General features: G+C 48.2%; 1 protein-coding gene across 5 annotated transcripts in view; it reads left to right on the forward strand.

Annotated features, from left to right (window-relative positions):
- Positions 1-13,741: 13,741 nt before the first annotated feature.
- SEZ6L (seizure related 6 homolog like) overlaps positions 13,742-15,950 on the forward strand; it is a 214,851-nt gene continuing 212,642 nt past the window's right edge. For 3 of the 5 annotated variants that reach the window (XM_032256706.1, XM_032256707.1, XM_032256709.1), the window contains exon 1: positions 13,742-14,026. In XM_032256706.1, coding sequence (XP_032112597.1) covers positions 13,933-14,026 — 94 coding nt within the window. In that variant the 5' untranslated portion in view covers positions 13,742-13,932. The remainder of the gene's footprint in view (positions 14,027-15,950) is intronic. The other 2 variants (XM_032256708.1, XM_032256710.1) reach the window with 1 other exon arrangement.

A 15,950-nucleotide genomic window follows, 5' to 3' on the forward strand; every position in this document is an offset into this window, starting at 1 on the left:
TGCTCAATAAATATTTGATGAAGGCTCAAGTGCGTGATGCAGCCGTAGTGCCTGGTGTAGTTTTAACCTTAGATCTAGAGCTTTCCTGGGAAGAGTCAGGTTTCCAGGAACTTCCATCTACAGGCATGTTGTTCCTACTCCCACAGCACCCCAAACCAGCCAAATGGCAAAATGCACCCAAAATCTGGGAAAAGCCTTCAACAAATCATCTTTGAATAAGTTACAGCTTCTGTCCCAGCCAGCACTGTCACAGGCAGCTTAATTATGGTCATTAGGACCCGCATTAAAACACGATTATAACATAAAATTGGAATTAGCTGTATAACACATCCAAATTTTTCGGTATGCTTATTGATTTTCTTCCCCTGTTAATCAGAGGGCTACAGTAAATTCAGATAGATCTGGTATAATTAAAACGGAGCCTGTACATTCTAGTGAGAACTCTAATTAGCATCTGTCTTTTGTTAAGGACAGCGAGGTGGGAATGTATATTTTTACGGGAAACACAATCAGAGTGTTCATGTTTCATTCCTGGATCTTAGGTGGGACAGGCTGCCATTCCTTTTTAAGAGGAATTTAAAATCGGTTTGAAAAAAAGACACAAGTCATAAAGACATCTAAGAAATGCCAAAATAAGAAGTGGTTGGTTAAAAGAAAAATGATTAGTTGAATCCGGTGATTGGAGGCATGTAGATGAAACAATCAATTGAGTTGTTCTCTTTTCAGTATGGTGGGGTGGCTTTGAAATCAGACAACTTTGAGTTCAAGTCTGAACTCTGGTATTTACGACCTAGGTGATACTGAAAAAGTGTTGCTTTGCCTAGCTGAGCCTTGGTTTCCTCATCTGTGAAATGGGGATAATGACAGAACCTACCCCATAGGGTGATTGGAAGGGTTAATGAGATTACAGCCTTTTCAGCTTGTAGTAAAATATTGATAATTAGGAGTTGCCATCATCTTCATCATCATCGCCAGCATCATCCACTCCACCACCATCATCCTCATCGCTATTTACATTGTTACTATTTTCATTTAATGAAGAGAGAGCTCTTTCAATGCTTGTCATGGCTCTGATGAGCTTCCTGGTGTAGTGAAAACATGACTTTGAATTCAGATAGTCTTCCAATCTGTGCCACTCATAAGCTATGTGACCTCATACGAGTCATTATATTTCTCTAAATCTGTTTTCTCATTTGTAAAATGAGCACAGCTTTCAAGAGGATGTTGGAGAGGTAATGAGGAATGTTGATTATGCCTGGCATGAAGCAAGTCATCTAACCAATGTTGACTCCCCGTGTCCCATATCCAGTCCTGTAACCTCAACAGACTGCTTTGCAGGTGGTATATCTCAGGAGAGCATAGAATATAAAATGGTCTCTAGGTTTCTAATCACCAGACCTCACAAGAGGCATCCTGCTGGTTTTTTAATACTGCCTCCTACAAGGCCAGTGTTCCATTGTCATGGCTTTAGTGGCTGGGGCGTGTTCTATGATCACAGAAGGGATCATAGAGCTCATCCCACATTCCACCTGCTCCCCTGAATTTCTCAGCTTTCTTTGTGGTTAGAGTGAGGCCGCATGACTACTTCTACCCAATAGACCATGAACTCAAACATGGCATTTCCATTTGGAGAGAGGGAAACAGCAGTGGTCAGAAAGCCAGCATTAGAGATTACAAAACTTCAGGATGGGAGTGACTTGGATCATCAGGTCACTTCAGGGAAAACAGTGGTCCTGGAAAGCAGCTGAAATCCCACAGGACTTTGGTGAGTGAAAACTAAACCGTTGTTGCATTAAACAATTCAAGTTTTGAAGTTTGTTACTGCAGCATACCCTAACCTGTACTGATTAAAACAAGGATTGATCTCTGCAATCAAGTCCATGTATCTGCTTGTGGTTCTTGCTCTGAATGCATTAGCGGGTAGGTGGATACTGCCCTTTTACAGGCTGATGGACTTACTTCCAGAGCAGATTTTGGTTGGAATAGATGGAACCTGGAACTCCTGAGTCCAGAGATCCGCCATGACGCTAATGCCCTTTTACGCAAGCTGAAGCTGTTCCTTACCGTTCAGATGTCCCAAATGGCTGAAAGGAAGGAACGTGGACAGCCAAATCATCAGGGGCCTCAACTGACTCCTTTACAGTCACATAGCCCCCTACACTTATTGGGGTGCCCAGTGGAATTAATATGTGGAATACCATGGGCATCTAATGTTTCTCTGACCAGAATCCACACTCACCTTTATTTTGATACCAGTCCCTTAATTTTGTCTTGAAAACTATTTATTGGATGCAAGCTTGGTGAGCTTTTCAATCAAAAGGCTCATCATCATTTTCCCAAAAGGAGGCACATGACTCAGCCTCAGTAGTGATTCATGCCAAATGCAGCCACTTTGAAGAACTGGGGAGGGTCTCTGCTTCCTAGATCCTCAGAACTGCTTTTGTGCTCTCCCAGGCCTACTTTTTTAACTCACTTTGGTCTATGAGATACTCCTATCCTTCTGACAAAGCCCTCCCACCCTTTTCTGGCTGAGTGTAGTGAGCCTCGGCCCCTTTCCACTGCAGAGCCCTAAGGAATGGATAGTCATGAATGTCATCTCAGATCAACAAAGCCCCTGTCATGCACTGGTGACTTGCTGCACTCTGTTGTCTTATTATTCTAACCTTGGAATGTATTGTGTGTCTGATGTAAACATAATCATAGACAAAGTTAATATGACTCAGTAGATAAGGAAGATGCAGTTTTATGTATTCACTCAACAAACACACGGTGAGTGCCAACTATAAGCAAATCCACTTCTAGGTACTGAGAATAAAGCAACAAATGAAACAGATTTTAAAAAAACACCACCCTCATGTGACTGACATTCTAGTTGGAAGAAGCAGGCGTAAACAGCACAGATAAGTAACAGTATAATATTCAGATGCCGAGACGTGCTGTGGGGAATTAAAGGGGGCCAGGAGGACAGGGAGACCATGGGACGGGAACCGGGGGCGGATGAAGAGGGGTTGCAATTTTAAATTCATTGTTCTGGGAAGACCTTGCAGAGATTTGAGCAAAACCTGGCTAATAGAGTTGTGTGTTCTCTTGTTCGTGTTTCCAAATTCCATTTTCCAGGTGATTCGGTTTATAGGGTTGTTGTGGGAACAGGATCTGACACTTAATAAGTAGGCAATAAACATCAGTTGGAAAACAAGCTCGAAGGAGCCACCATTCAGATGCCGAGCCAGCGCGGGGTGTGTGGGGGGCACCAGCATTCACCCTCCAATCCCAAGCTGTCACCCTGAGGCTGCTGCCTCCCAGAGGCCCCAGACAGAGTCCCTTCTCCCTCAGGCCCTGGGAACTGCTAAGGCTGAGGCCTCAGAGGGTGCTGGGCCTTCTGATCACCAGACCCCCACCCAGACTGCTCTAATTAGGGATATCCAGCACAGATGGGGGCTGGGGGGAAGACAGAGAGAGGGAAAGGGAAAAGTGGGGAGGGGAAGAGAAAGAGGAAAGGAAGAGAGGAGAGGGAGAGGAAAGTGAGAGAGGAAGAGGAAGAGGGAGTGGGGAGGAGAAGAGAGAAGGAGAGGAAGGAGAAAGAAGGAGAGAGGAAAGAGAGAGGGTGGAGAGAGAAGAGAGAGAAAGAGGGGGAGAGAGGAGAGAGAAAGAGAGACAAAGAAAGGGAGCGAGAAGTGAGAAAGAGACAGAGAAAGAGAGAAAAGAGAGAAAGAGAGAAGACAGAGGAAAGAGGGAGGGAGGTAAGAGAGAGTGGGAGAGAGGGAGAAAGAAGAGAAGGGAGTAGAGAGGGAGGGAGAGCGGGCAAAGAGAGGGAGAGAGAAAGAAGAAAGAGATCAGAGAAAAGAGAAAGAGAGAGGGAGAAAGAAACGGGGAGATGGAGGGAGAATGAGAGGAAGTGGAGAGAAGGAGGGAGGGAGAGGGAACAGAAAAGCAGGGCGCTGGGAGGGAGAGGGGTGTGTAACCCTGGCTGGAGGTGCAGGTGGAACGGTGTTGTACTGGACCGAGCGTAGAAAGTTGGCACCAAGACAAAAGTATGCCAGATTGCAGAGTCATTCATGATGCCGGCGACCACAGAGGACTCACGTCTCTCCCACCTGTGGCGTCGAAAGGAGGGTGCCAAGACTTTTTATACCCGAAAAACCACCTTGGGAGTGGGGGTGAGGAGCGGGGATGGGGATGAAAAGGTTTCAGACATTCCATGGGCCAGGGGATTCTGTAATTCATCTCCTGGGCGGAGACGAGGATGGGGGTCTCCAGACATTCCAAGAGCCAGGGGACTTTTGTCATTCTGTTTGTTACTTCAGTGGTTTACAGAAGTCAAGATAAGCATTTGTTTACACACAGATCTTAGTTATCCTGGGCTGCTTATTTTAGTTATTACCGGTAAGCAAAGGCTAGCAATTCTGGCACAATATCACAACGGCGGGCCCTCTGCAGTGGTTTGGTGAGCTTTGACCCCGGTGGTTAGGGTACAGTTCCTCTAACATCTCCAGCTCCCCCCAGCTGCCCTATCCTGACTACATTCGAGAAATGGTTCGGGGCATGGATTTGGGATATAGGTGAACCCGGGTTCACCTGGGTTCAAACCCCATCTCTATCATTGCCTGGACATGGGAACTTGGGCAATCCCTCCACTCTTCGACTCTCAGCTGAACAGTATCAACTTCACAGGTTAAAGTGGGGATCATGATATGGTTCACGGAGGGCACACTGGCATGCGCCAGGCACACAGTGGGTACTTAGTCAACATCCGATGCTGCTGTTAACACTCTAACCAGGTTCAGGGATCAGCTCAGTCCTGGCTCTGGGTCCTTGGACTCTGGATTGAACTCAGCCCCCGAGGAGACCCCTGGTCTCTGCAACATTAATGCAAAGCCATGGTCAGGGTCCTGAACAGGAACTTTCTGCACTGTGGCTCTTAGTCCCGCTGCGCACTGGAATTACCTAGGGGACTTTTTAAAAACACAGATCCCTGGGCCCACACCCAGAGAATCTCACATAATTAACTCAGGGTACAACCTGGGCATCTGAACTTCTAAAAGCTGCATGGATGATTCCAAGGTGCAGCCAAAGTTGAGATGCACTGTCCAAGGCTTTGATTTAATCTTCCATGTTCATTCCTAAAGAAGGAGACATACTCACACACCATTTCCATAGGTAGCCTCACAAACCACCAGATTATTATTATTTTTTTAATTTGGTGTCACAAGCATTTGTTCAGCACCTACTATGTTCGTGGAACATGGTTAGACCCTGAATAAGCACCATTCCTGCCCTCAAGCAGCTTGGAGTCTGGGTGGCTACACAGTGAATAAACACTAGGCTTGGGAAGACCACAGGGGCGGTGAGGAAAGAAACACCACATCACCCAAATGCAGGAATGTGTGGGAGAGAAGGGGGTGCAGGGTCACACCTGAAGCACAACATGGAAAAAATGAGTAGCAGTTTTCTCTGGTAGAGAGGTGAGGGGAAGGTGGATAGCCCAGATACTCTGAACAGCATGAACAAATGTGGGGTGGTGAAAAACCCCACATCTGACAAAACGAGGAGGGTAATTGCCCATAGGCAGGGCTATATAGCAGAGAAAGGAAAGGGTGGGACAGGAAGTCAGGCAGTAGAGGTCTTACAGCCAGGCTCGGATCCAGGGCATTCACGTTATGGGGAACTTGGGCGTCATGGAAGGCTGTAGGGAAGACTTTATCCTGTGCTTCAGACTTCAGGGTGTGGCTGCTGTTAAGCGCCGGGGTGTGGGGCATCTGAAGAAGAAAAAGTCTGTGCTTGGCAATTTCCTCCCAAGTAATTTCATTCCATTCCTTTCCATCATGCAAAAACCTGAAGTTATCCTGAGAACAAACGTCCCTGCCATGGAAACAGTAAGAGAAACAAACAATGTGTGCACTGTATAAAACAGTACTTAAAGGCTGTTTATTTTTCATCCCATTATTTTAATAGGTGGGGATGGCAGGGATGAGCTGGAGGCAGAGCAGGTTTTAAGGGTGCCGCTAACGTTGCCTTTTCTTAAAATGACTTGAAATGCTCACAGACATTCAGACATTGGCACTTAGATCATGTCTCTGGCTTGGAACTCCCGCTGGTTTAGAATCTCACTGCCGGGAAGCATCACCTGTTCCTGGACCTGAAAGGCAGTGTGACCAAGTGGTTATAGACGTAAACCAGAGGTGAGACAGCCCTGGTTCCACTCCTACTTCTGTCACACTTCCTGACTGGCGACTCTTGGCAAATTTCATCACCCCTCCGAGCCTCCGTTGACTCATCTGCAAAGTGTTTCCACTATGTCATTCATTTATTCCTTCATTGGAAAGTTAACAAGAGTTCACTGAAAACTTGCTATGTGCTTTGTTCTCAGAAAGGTCCTGGCATTCACTGAGCTTCAAGTCTGGTGGGAGAACAGAGATAATGTACCTGCAAACACATAAATAAGAGAGATAATAATTGTAGACGGTGATATAGGCTGAGTAAGATTTAAAACCAAGGTTGTCGTCTCTGATGAGATGCCAGTCTAGCTGGCCACAGAAAGAGGAGAAAGGGCCAGCCGCTTATGTATCAGAAGGAAAGGCCTTCCAGGCAGGGGCATGGCAAGGGGGCAGTCCTAGACAGATCTAAGATTAGAATCCTTGCAGCTGGCGCTTTATAAAAGCAGGTACAAGATAAGGCCAAATGGGAAGGAGGGACCAGATCAGAAGGGTCCTATAGGATAAGGTAGGAGTTTGGGTTATAATAAAACTAACCTTCCAGAGTGGGTGTAAGGATTAAAGGAAATATCAAGTGGTAAACTCTAAGCAGTTGCTTTAAAAAAAAAAAGTCAGCTTTTACTTTCAACAGGATAACTGTAGTAGAACTCACCATCCCTTGGGTATAGTTGCTGACATCATAAAATTATTGAATTTCAGAACTGAGAGATCATTTTTCCTAATTATTCTACTTTTTCATACGGGTGAATTAAGGATCAGAGAGGGCAAGGGACTTACGGACGTCACACAGGAGTTAGTGGTGGAGGCTCTGGGCTTTTTAATTTCCACCCACTGTCCATTGAGCTCTTGAACTCAAGCCCATGCCATGATCTCTATGGGGAAATTCCTTGACTTTTATTTCTGCTGAGTGGTACTTCCTTCCAGGGGACAGTGTGGAAAACCACACTGGAAAACCACAGACCTGTGGTGCTGTGAGTGTGTGGCTTCTCCCTGTGGGCTCAGAGGGTCCACAGACATTAGTCCTTCGTCCCTCCTCCTGACACAGAGGCTGCGTCTGTCCTCTTGTGTCCTCCCTGGCACAGAGGCTGGGCTTTGGCTGGGAAGCAGAGAGAAAGGACAGGATATTGATCAGCAGGGACCTTACCCAGTCTGGCCTTTTCAATATTCCATACTAAGAGAGTGGTGAGATTTGAGAGGAAGTCGAAGGGCTGAAGAATGTTCCTGTAATTGAACAGAACAGTGCTGCCTTGGTTAATTTCAAGTGAGGAAGCTCACACAAAAAATGGGTTAGATTGACCAAGCCCCTGATGGGTTTGGAAGTTTTACTTATTCTGCTCCCTTAATCCCAGCTGGACTTTTGTCTGGTTCTAGACATCCATCAATGCATGTAACAAACCCTATGAGAGAAGGGATTTTTCTAGCATTTGGGTTCTGTTTTTCACTTACAATTTCTGCAATGCATGATCATTGCTCCTGTTTATTGAGCACCTACTACAGGCTGAGCAATCAGTTCAGCACTGATCATGCATCCCCCTCTTCTACTTCCATAGTAACCCTAGGAAGTAATTGCTAATGTCCTTCACCTTATACAGACAAGGAAACCGATGTTTAAAAGTTACTCACCAAGAAGAGAGCTCTGACTTAAACTCAGATATGTCTGACTCCAAATAAACCTGCTTATTCCAGAGGACACAGGGACTCATGGGGTCCCCAAACACAAAAGTCTTAGATTAACCCACAGATGTGTGCTGCTGTGCCAATGCAGGCTGTTCTTTATGAACTGAAACATGTGTGTGTTACAGTTTATAATGCCAACAGAATGTGTAAATATACACAGTATCTTTAATTGATTTTTCTTCTCACCTTTGAGTCCCAAGAACATAACCCTTAGTCAGGAAAATCTCCTAGCTGGGTTTGCAGGAGCTTGACTGTGGGGACCTGATCCAACCCGATGTGTCTGTCCCTCTCTTTCAGCCTCCTCCACGTTCCTGACGGTGCACTGATTTTCATTCCTGTCTAGCCACACAAGCCTCTGGAGAATGCCCATCCATCTTACAGGCTCACTTTACATTCTGTAAACTTTCAGTTTGAAAATAAACGCATTGCCTCCCTGCCAGATCTCTACCGTGCATGGGCATTTCTCAAGAGCCAGGGCGGATGATACAGACAGACCAAGCATTTCCAAGGAAACCAAAGGGGCATAATTGTTTCTTTCCAGGTAATGTGGATGCACCGGATGGGGTCGGCTGCATCACAGTGGGTCATTTTCTTGTTAGCGTCTGGCCAGAGTGATGTGAGTACCACGGGCTTCCTGAATGACGCTGCACAGGCTCATCTGCAAGTGACAAAGACCAAATTGAAAACAGAGCATGGAGGCACTAGCTGGATGCTCTGCGTTACCTTCAAAGACGCATGGTGGCTTTGTCTCCTGGGACATACTATTGCTGGGACTTTTTTTTTCTTTTCATTTTCTTCTTATCTTTTCAGATGTCTTTTTTTTTTTTTCATTTTTACTCTAAGACAAAAGATTTTTGTCTTTTTTTTTCCTCTCAGAGATTAAAATCTTTCCATCAACCAGATATTCCTAAGGGAGATACATGATGCAAGATTTGGCAGGGTGGGGGTGTAAGTGTGCATTGATGGAGAGAATAGCCACTGAGTATAGACCGTCAGATGACCTCAAAATCAAGCCCCTGATTAATCACAATCTGACTAGACAAAGAAATGGGATCACAGACACATGATGACAATGACTTCCATTAATTGCAACGACCCTGTTTTAGCCTCAGGACCTTACATTTGCTGTGTTCTCCAGCAGGACTGTGCTGCAGTCTGCACTTGGTGTCTGTCTCATCATTCCTTTCTCTACTTAAATGTCTCCTATTCCAGAAGCCCATCCCTGATTGTTCAAAAAGAACTTACCTCTTTTATTCTCCATTCACCTTGTTTTATCTGCCTCATGGAGTTAGAGCTCTCTGAAATTCCTATTTGTGAATGACTTTATGGTCTATTTCTCATCTGTACAAAATAAGCTCCAGAGAGCAAGAACTTCATCTTATTCAATGCTGTCTCGTCAGTGCCCAGAACAGTGCCTGACATATGCACTACCCTAAGTGCTTTATGATGATGTGTCAATGATTCTTAAATGACAGCCTCTCATTGAAATGGTTTCTGGGAGGTTAATTTAGTTGTTCAAAATCACACCACTGTTAGTTAGCAGGAGATAAGCCGTTCAAATGGAGGCTTGTTGGGATTCAAAGCCCAGGCTTTAAACAACTCTGCTAAACTGCCTCCCCTGGCATAGAGCATTAATCTTGGAAGTGGTTTGGGCCTTTGCGTTGCCAGACTTCACTGGAATGTGAGCCCTAGAGAGCCAGAGATGGAGTCTGTTGCATCCACAGCACCCAGCACTGTTTGCCACGTGGTAGCCATTCAATGAACAGTAAATGCTCAAACAGTATTTGTAGATAGATGGACAGATGGGTGAGTGGGTGGGTGGCTGAATGGATGGATGGGTGGATGAATGAATGAAGAGAAGGAAAGGAGAAAAGAAGATAGAAAGGGAGGATAGAAGGAAGGGTAGGTAGAGGGATAGATGAATTGTTGGATGGATGCGTGGATTCGTGAATATATGGATGAGTAGGTGGGTGTATGGATAGGTGGGTAGATGAACAGGGAAACAGAATCCCAGAGAGACGGGTGACTCACTTAATATCACACAGCAAGTCAGCATGGGGAGGAGAAATCCAAACTCAGGGCCCCTATCCTAGTGCTGACTCTCACAACACCGAATATTTGAGAATGAAATTGCGCGTTTTCCTTACAGTCTAGGTAGGTATGATAATGGCGGTAATTGCCCCAGCTGTGTAGCAAAAACTGGGCTAAATGCTTTAGTCCATCAGTTCATGGGATCCTCTGTAGAACCCTGGGAAATAGGTGCTGTAATAGCCCCTCATCCTCAAGGATATTATTATCCATTTATGTCAATCACTCCATGTGATAAGTGTTATTTTTATCCCTACTTCTCAGAAGAGGAAAATAAAGCTCAGAGAGGTTAAGTAACTTGCCCTTGTCGTCCTGTAAGGAAGAGGTGAGGCCAGGATATAACCCTTTGCCACCACTGTACTAATTTTAACCGCATAAAAGCTGATGTTCTGTTTATCACATGGCAAAATACAAGGCGAATAGAATTGTAGGCACACATCGTCTAATCAGCAGAGAAGCTAAAATTATCTACCCAGGCGGCATTTGGGTAGCAGGAAGCTCACCCTGACACCAGAATCTAGGCAGGAAGGGCCCTATTAGATAGACCACAAGCCCGGGCAAAAGGTAAACCGAGTGTATGTGATTGAGCAAGTTACTTTGCCTCCCTGGACCTCAGTTTCTTCATCTGTAAAATGGCTATCAAAATGTGATGGATGAAGATTTTTATCTGCAAGTTGTTCTCATCCCTCTCAGAATTCTATTCCTATTATGCTATTCCTTCTTCCAAAAATAGTCTTCCTATTGCTCCTAAATAATCACATTGCATTCCCAACATCACAATCTCAGGCAATCAGGTCTGTGTCCCATTTTCTCAAAACGTTCCTCTGTGCCTTGTTTTAGCCAGCAAACAGAATGAGTAAGTCTCCGCCCATGTGTTCAATGGGTTAATGGTTTACAGTGCCACTGCTTCCTCATAAGACACCTGCATGCAAGAAATGATCTAGGAGTTCAACGTACTTACCAAAGGTAGTAACCCCATGGGTGGACTTTTAGCGATTGTGTCCCTTCTGGTTGTGAGGAGGGGTTGAAGCTTCAGGAGGTAGCCACCAAATCGTAGCACAGAGGCAGCCACCAAATTTCTGGCAGGTAGCCTGTGAAAGTGAAATGGGTTCTGGCTCTGTACTCTGGCCTGGCCTTGAATCTGTCAAATCCCACTGCTTCCTGACTGAGTGACCTTGGCTGGCTTGGAATCTTCCAGAAAAAATCAGATACTTATCTGTCAGATGGTGATAACCACACCTCATTATCAGGATGATTATGAAATTGATGAGAGACTGTGTCCGGTGGGACAGCACCTGGCAAACAGTAGATTATTTACAGAATAGTTTACTTTCCAATTGGGTTGTTTGTTTTTTCTTGTAAATTTGCTTAAATTCCTTATAGATGCTAGATATTAGGCCTTTGCAGATGCATAGTTTGCAAACATTTTCTTCCATTCTATAGGTTGTCTGACATTACTGGGTATATACCCAAAGGAATATAAATCGTTCTATTATAAAGACACATGCAGATGTATGTTAATTGCAGCATTATTCACAAGAGCAAAGACTATCCTAGTGCTGACTCTCTCATAACACCGAATATTTGAGAATGAAATTGAGTGTTTTCCTTACAGTCTAGGTAGGTATGATAACGGTGATACTGCTCCAACTGTGTAGCAAAAACTGGGCTAAATGCTTTAGCCCATCAGTTCATGGGATCCTCTCTATAACCCTAGGAAATAAGTGCTCTTGAATGAGCATGTATATATGGTACACATACACCATGGAATACTATGCAGCCATAAAAAAGAATGAGATCATGTTCTTTGCAAAAACACGAATGGAGCTGGTGACGATTATCCTTAGCACACTTACACAGGAACAAAAAAACAAATATCACAAGTTCTCACTTATAGGTGGGAGCTAAATGATGAAAGCATACAGACACATAGAGGGGAACAACACACACTGGGGTTTACCAGAGGGTGGAAGGTGGGAGGAGGGAGAGGATCAGAAAAACCTATTCAGTACTAGGCTTAAGACCTGGGTGATGAAATCATCTGTCCAACAAACTCTCGTGACACAAGTTTGCATAAATAACAAACCTGCACATCTACCCCCAAACCTCAAAGTTAAGAATAGCTAACCTATCTCTTTGTTTTTCTCTCGCTCACTTTCTCTCCTTTTCCCTCTTCTTCCATCTTCCTTGCTTTTTTACATTGCCATTGAACACGTCTTATGAGTCCCCACTGCATGCTAGCCCTATACTATGCAGAGCCCGAGGGTATAGCAGCGGACAGACAGGCAAGGTCCCTCCATAGAGAACTGGCAGCCTCTGCAGTGAAGCCTGGAGTGCTTCACCTTCTCCAAAGGAGAAATCGGCCCTCCTGCACCCCTGCCTCAGCCGCCTTCTTTATAAAAACCAGTTGGGTTTACTGCAAGAATGGAAGCCTCTTGCAACCCAGGATAGGATTTTACAGGGGGCTCTCTATCCCCCAAAGGCTGGGGCCGGTCTGGGCCTGCAGTGAGTCGCCTGTAAAAGAGCATTGTTTGAGTGAGTAGTGGGGAAGCTCTGGGTGTGGAGAGTTTTCTGAAACCCTGGGCCGGAGTGCTCCCTCTTCCCTCCTCCATCCAGCACTCACCTCCCCCACCCATTCTTTCTAGGGACTCCTGGCTCCACCACGCTGCTAAAGACATATTCCTCCCCCTGTTGCTGCCTGCAACCTTCTCTCCATCTGCTCCCTCCGCCTGTTCAGGCTGCAGTGTGTAGATAGTATGGCAAGGTAGGGTGGGGGGAGGAGGACAGCTTCTAAATTGGGGTGAGAGGCCTGTAAAGCCTGACCAGCCTGCCAAGACTAGGGAGGGAGAAAAGACAGTCAGTCTCCAGGACTGCGCACAAGCTTGTCCCCACCTAGTTCTCTGCCAATGTCTGTCCCCAAGTATCTGCTTGTCTCCCTCACTGCTTGTCCCTCACCACCTCTATTTGTGGAGAAAAGACACTTTGCTTGAGAATCAGCAGCAGAGGTGGGCCTTGTAGTCCTGCTCAGATGAAGAAGGAGGTACAGGAAGGGGCAAGGGGCTGACCTGAGAGGAGGCCTGCCAGCTCCAGTGCCCTGCCGGCAGTGGGACTGTGGGAGACGGGGCTCAGATTAGAAAGTGGAGATGGATCTTAATTTCGAGTTCGTGATTGGGCTTCAGAGGGGTCCAGACCCCCTGGTGTTAGGTGCACAGTTTTGTGGCTGCGTGTAGTGTTCCAGAGAGATTCAGAGCTCTCACCAGATCCGTAGAGTAAGAGACTTTCTAGGTTATGGGGACTCACTCTGGAAGCAGCGGGTCCCTGGCGGGGAAGCAGGCTGGCTGGATCCCAGAGGGCCCTGGAGAGAACTGGAACTGGGATGTATCTGGAAGGCTGGGCAGGCAATGGAAAGCTCCGGGCTGCTCACAAGCTCGGTTTCCAGGCCTCCATCTCTCCGTCTGGAAAATGGTCCGGGTGCTCTCCAGCTTGGCCTGGCCCGGCAGGGCTGCTGGGAGCGTCCGCAGAGAGAGGAAACGCTCGGCTCCCAGGACGCGAGGGGGATTGGCGTTAAACTTTGCAGGGCCGACGGGCCGGCGGCCAGAGGAGGCGGCTGGCACCCCCGGCGCCGCCGCGGCCCCTCCAGCTCGCTGCCGGCTCGCCTGCCCCCTCCCTCCCTGCACTCGCTCGGCACAGACTCGGCCCCAGCCCCCTCCCTCCTCCCGCTCGCTCCACGCTCGTTCGCTCGCTCGCCGGCTCCTCCTCACTCGCCCGCCCGCGCCCGGCGCAGCTCGGCCAGAGCGACCGCGGGGCTGAGCGCGCGTCCTCCCGGGGGGCTCCGGAAGCTGCCCCGTCCCCGCGGCCCCCTCCCTCGCTCCCGCCCCCCTCCCTCCTTCCCCGGCTCCCGCGCCGTCCGCCCGCCCGCCCCGCAGCCCGCGGCTCCGCGCCCCCCGCAGCCACGATGCCCGCGGCCCGGCCGCCCGCCGCGGGACTCGGCGGGATCTCGCTGCTCCTCGCTCTGCTCCTGGGGAGCCCCGCGGCAGCGCTGGAGCGAGGTAAGCGCCCCGAGGGGCGGGGCGGGCAGGGGGCGAAGTTGCCGGGAGAGCCGGGCGGCCGGGGGTCGGGGCTGACCGGGGCGACGGAGGCACCACCCGCGGGGATGGGAAGCGGCGGTGGCTGCCCAATTCGGGGCCAGGAACCGCGCGTCCCCTTGGCCCGGGCTGACGGGAGTGTGGAGGCAGGGATGTGTTGAAGGACTCGGGCGCTTCCCTGCTTCGGCTGTGGGCTCCCTTTCGGTCTTCCCCGGCTGCGGGGCTGACTCTCCTTTGCAGCCAAAGAGGATCCCCTTGGAGTGGGGTCGCCTCCAATCCCCAAATTCCCGGAGCTTCTCTGCAACCGCACCCGGGGCTGGGTGCCAGATAATTCTCTTCCTCTTGGGGAGAGGACGGGAAGGGGGGGGTGAGCAGCTGACCCACCCTGCAACTGAGGACTAGATTCAAACAGTGCATTTGCCGCTCCCCTCCCCCGGCACCTCCGAAACCCTTGACTCCTTCGGTTCGGGCTGCCCCGAAGGGCTGAGTCCCTGGATCGATCTCAGCCAAGCGTCAGGATACCGGACTTGGGTGTGGCTTTTGCCAGAGGCCGGTGGAGGGGGCTCTAAGAACTTGGCAGGAGAGGGAGAAGAGATGTTAGTCAGCAGTTGGGAGCCTGAAGGGACTCCCCTCTACCCCCTCCCCGACAGCCTAGCGTCTCTGATCACTGTTAGGAATGAGGGTGGAGGGGGTGTTAGTTTCATCTACCACGTGTTTGCTGAATGGGAAGAGGGGTCCAAGTTTAGCCGAGAATGGCAGCTCCTCCTTCTCAGATCTGGAGCCATACCCTCTCTCCACCCCCGTAAGGTACCTTAGGAAAAGTTGTGGCATGGGGAGAGAGGGCCAAATAGAGAGAGGGGTATAACGCCTAACTCGCCCAAAACTAACCCTCAGAGCTTAGGGGGCTTGCTCGGGCACCTGGGAGACCCGAAAGTGAATGGGATCGTTAGCTGACCACTGGACCTGGCCTTCCTGTGTGTTCTAACTCCGGTTCCCAGAAATGCGCTCCACACGTGTAAAAAAATAGGCAACTGCAGGGTCTTCCCAGGCTGAAGACGGAGAGCAGGCACTGTGCTCATCTGGGGCTCCGCCTCTGTCATTGGCACCGTCTTGACCCGAGTTGGGAGACAGGCGCTGTCTTTTCCTGGGGATTTCTGGACCCTCCGCGCGAACACCTGCTTTCAGCACCAAAGGCCCTGGACAGCTCTTAGTTCCGTGGGCCCTGGCTCTGGGTCCCTTTCCTTTCAACCCTTCCCTGTGGCCTGGAGTGCCCCCCTCAGCATAAATCAGGCATTTTATCCCCCATCTCCCCTTCTTTTTAAATGTAGAGCCTAGAGTGCAGAGCAAAGGAAATTATTCGTCATCTTTTGTTTAACAAAGCATATCATTGAAGAACCACCCCCACTTTTGTTAGGAGGCAATAATAGCCAGAGTTTACACCAGGTCTGGACAATTTCTCTGGGAAAGGTAGGGAAAGAGATTTGGTTTAAACAAGTCGTTTCCACCACAGCATGGCCTTTCTTAATTAGCTGTCTCTTTCTAACAATGGCTTGGTGGCCTTGAACTGAATCCAGCTCTCCCTCCCCCAACCCCTTTTGAATCTATGTTGTGACTAACACACATACAAAAAGAACCCAAGGCTACCCAGCAGCGTACTGGATTTTCTAAAGCATTTCTACCTCTGAGGAGTCCACTCTCCAATACACCACCTTGCAGGAAAAAAAGAAAAATGTCTTATTGGCACGTATTGAATTGTCATCCAAGACAAGGATTTCCTGTTCTGTTTCCCTCGCTGGCTTCAAACACACTGTAAGGGCATAGGGAGACACGTGTGTGTTTTAATTTTTAAGACATTTCATACTATTTTTCCAACTGCTCAACACTACGG

The sequence above is a fragment of the Sapajus apella genome, unplaced genomic scaffold (assembly GCF_009761245.1).
Source record: "Sapajus apella isolate SASKATOON/1434 unplaced genomic scaffold, GSC_monkey_1.0 scaffold95, whole genome shotgun sequence".
Classification (NCBI taxonomy): Eukaryota; Metazoa; Chordata; class Mammalia; order Primates; family Cebidae; genus Sapajus; species Sapajus apella.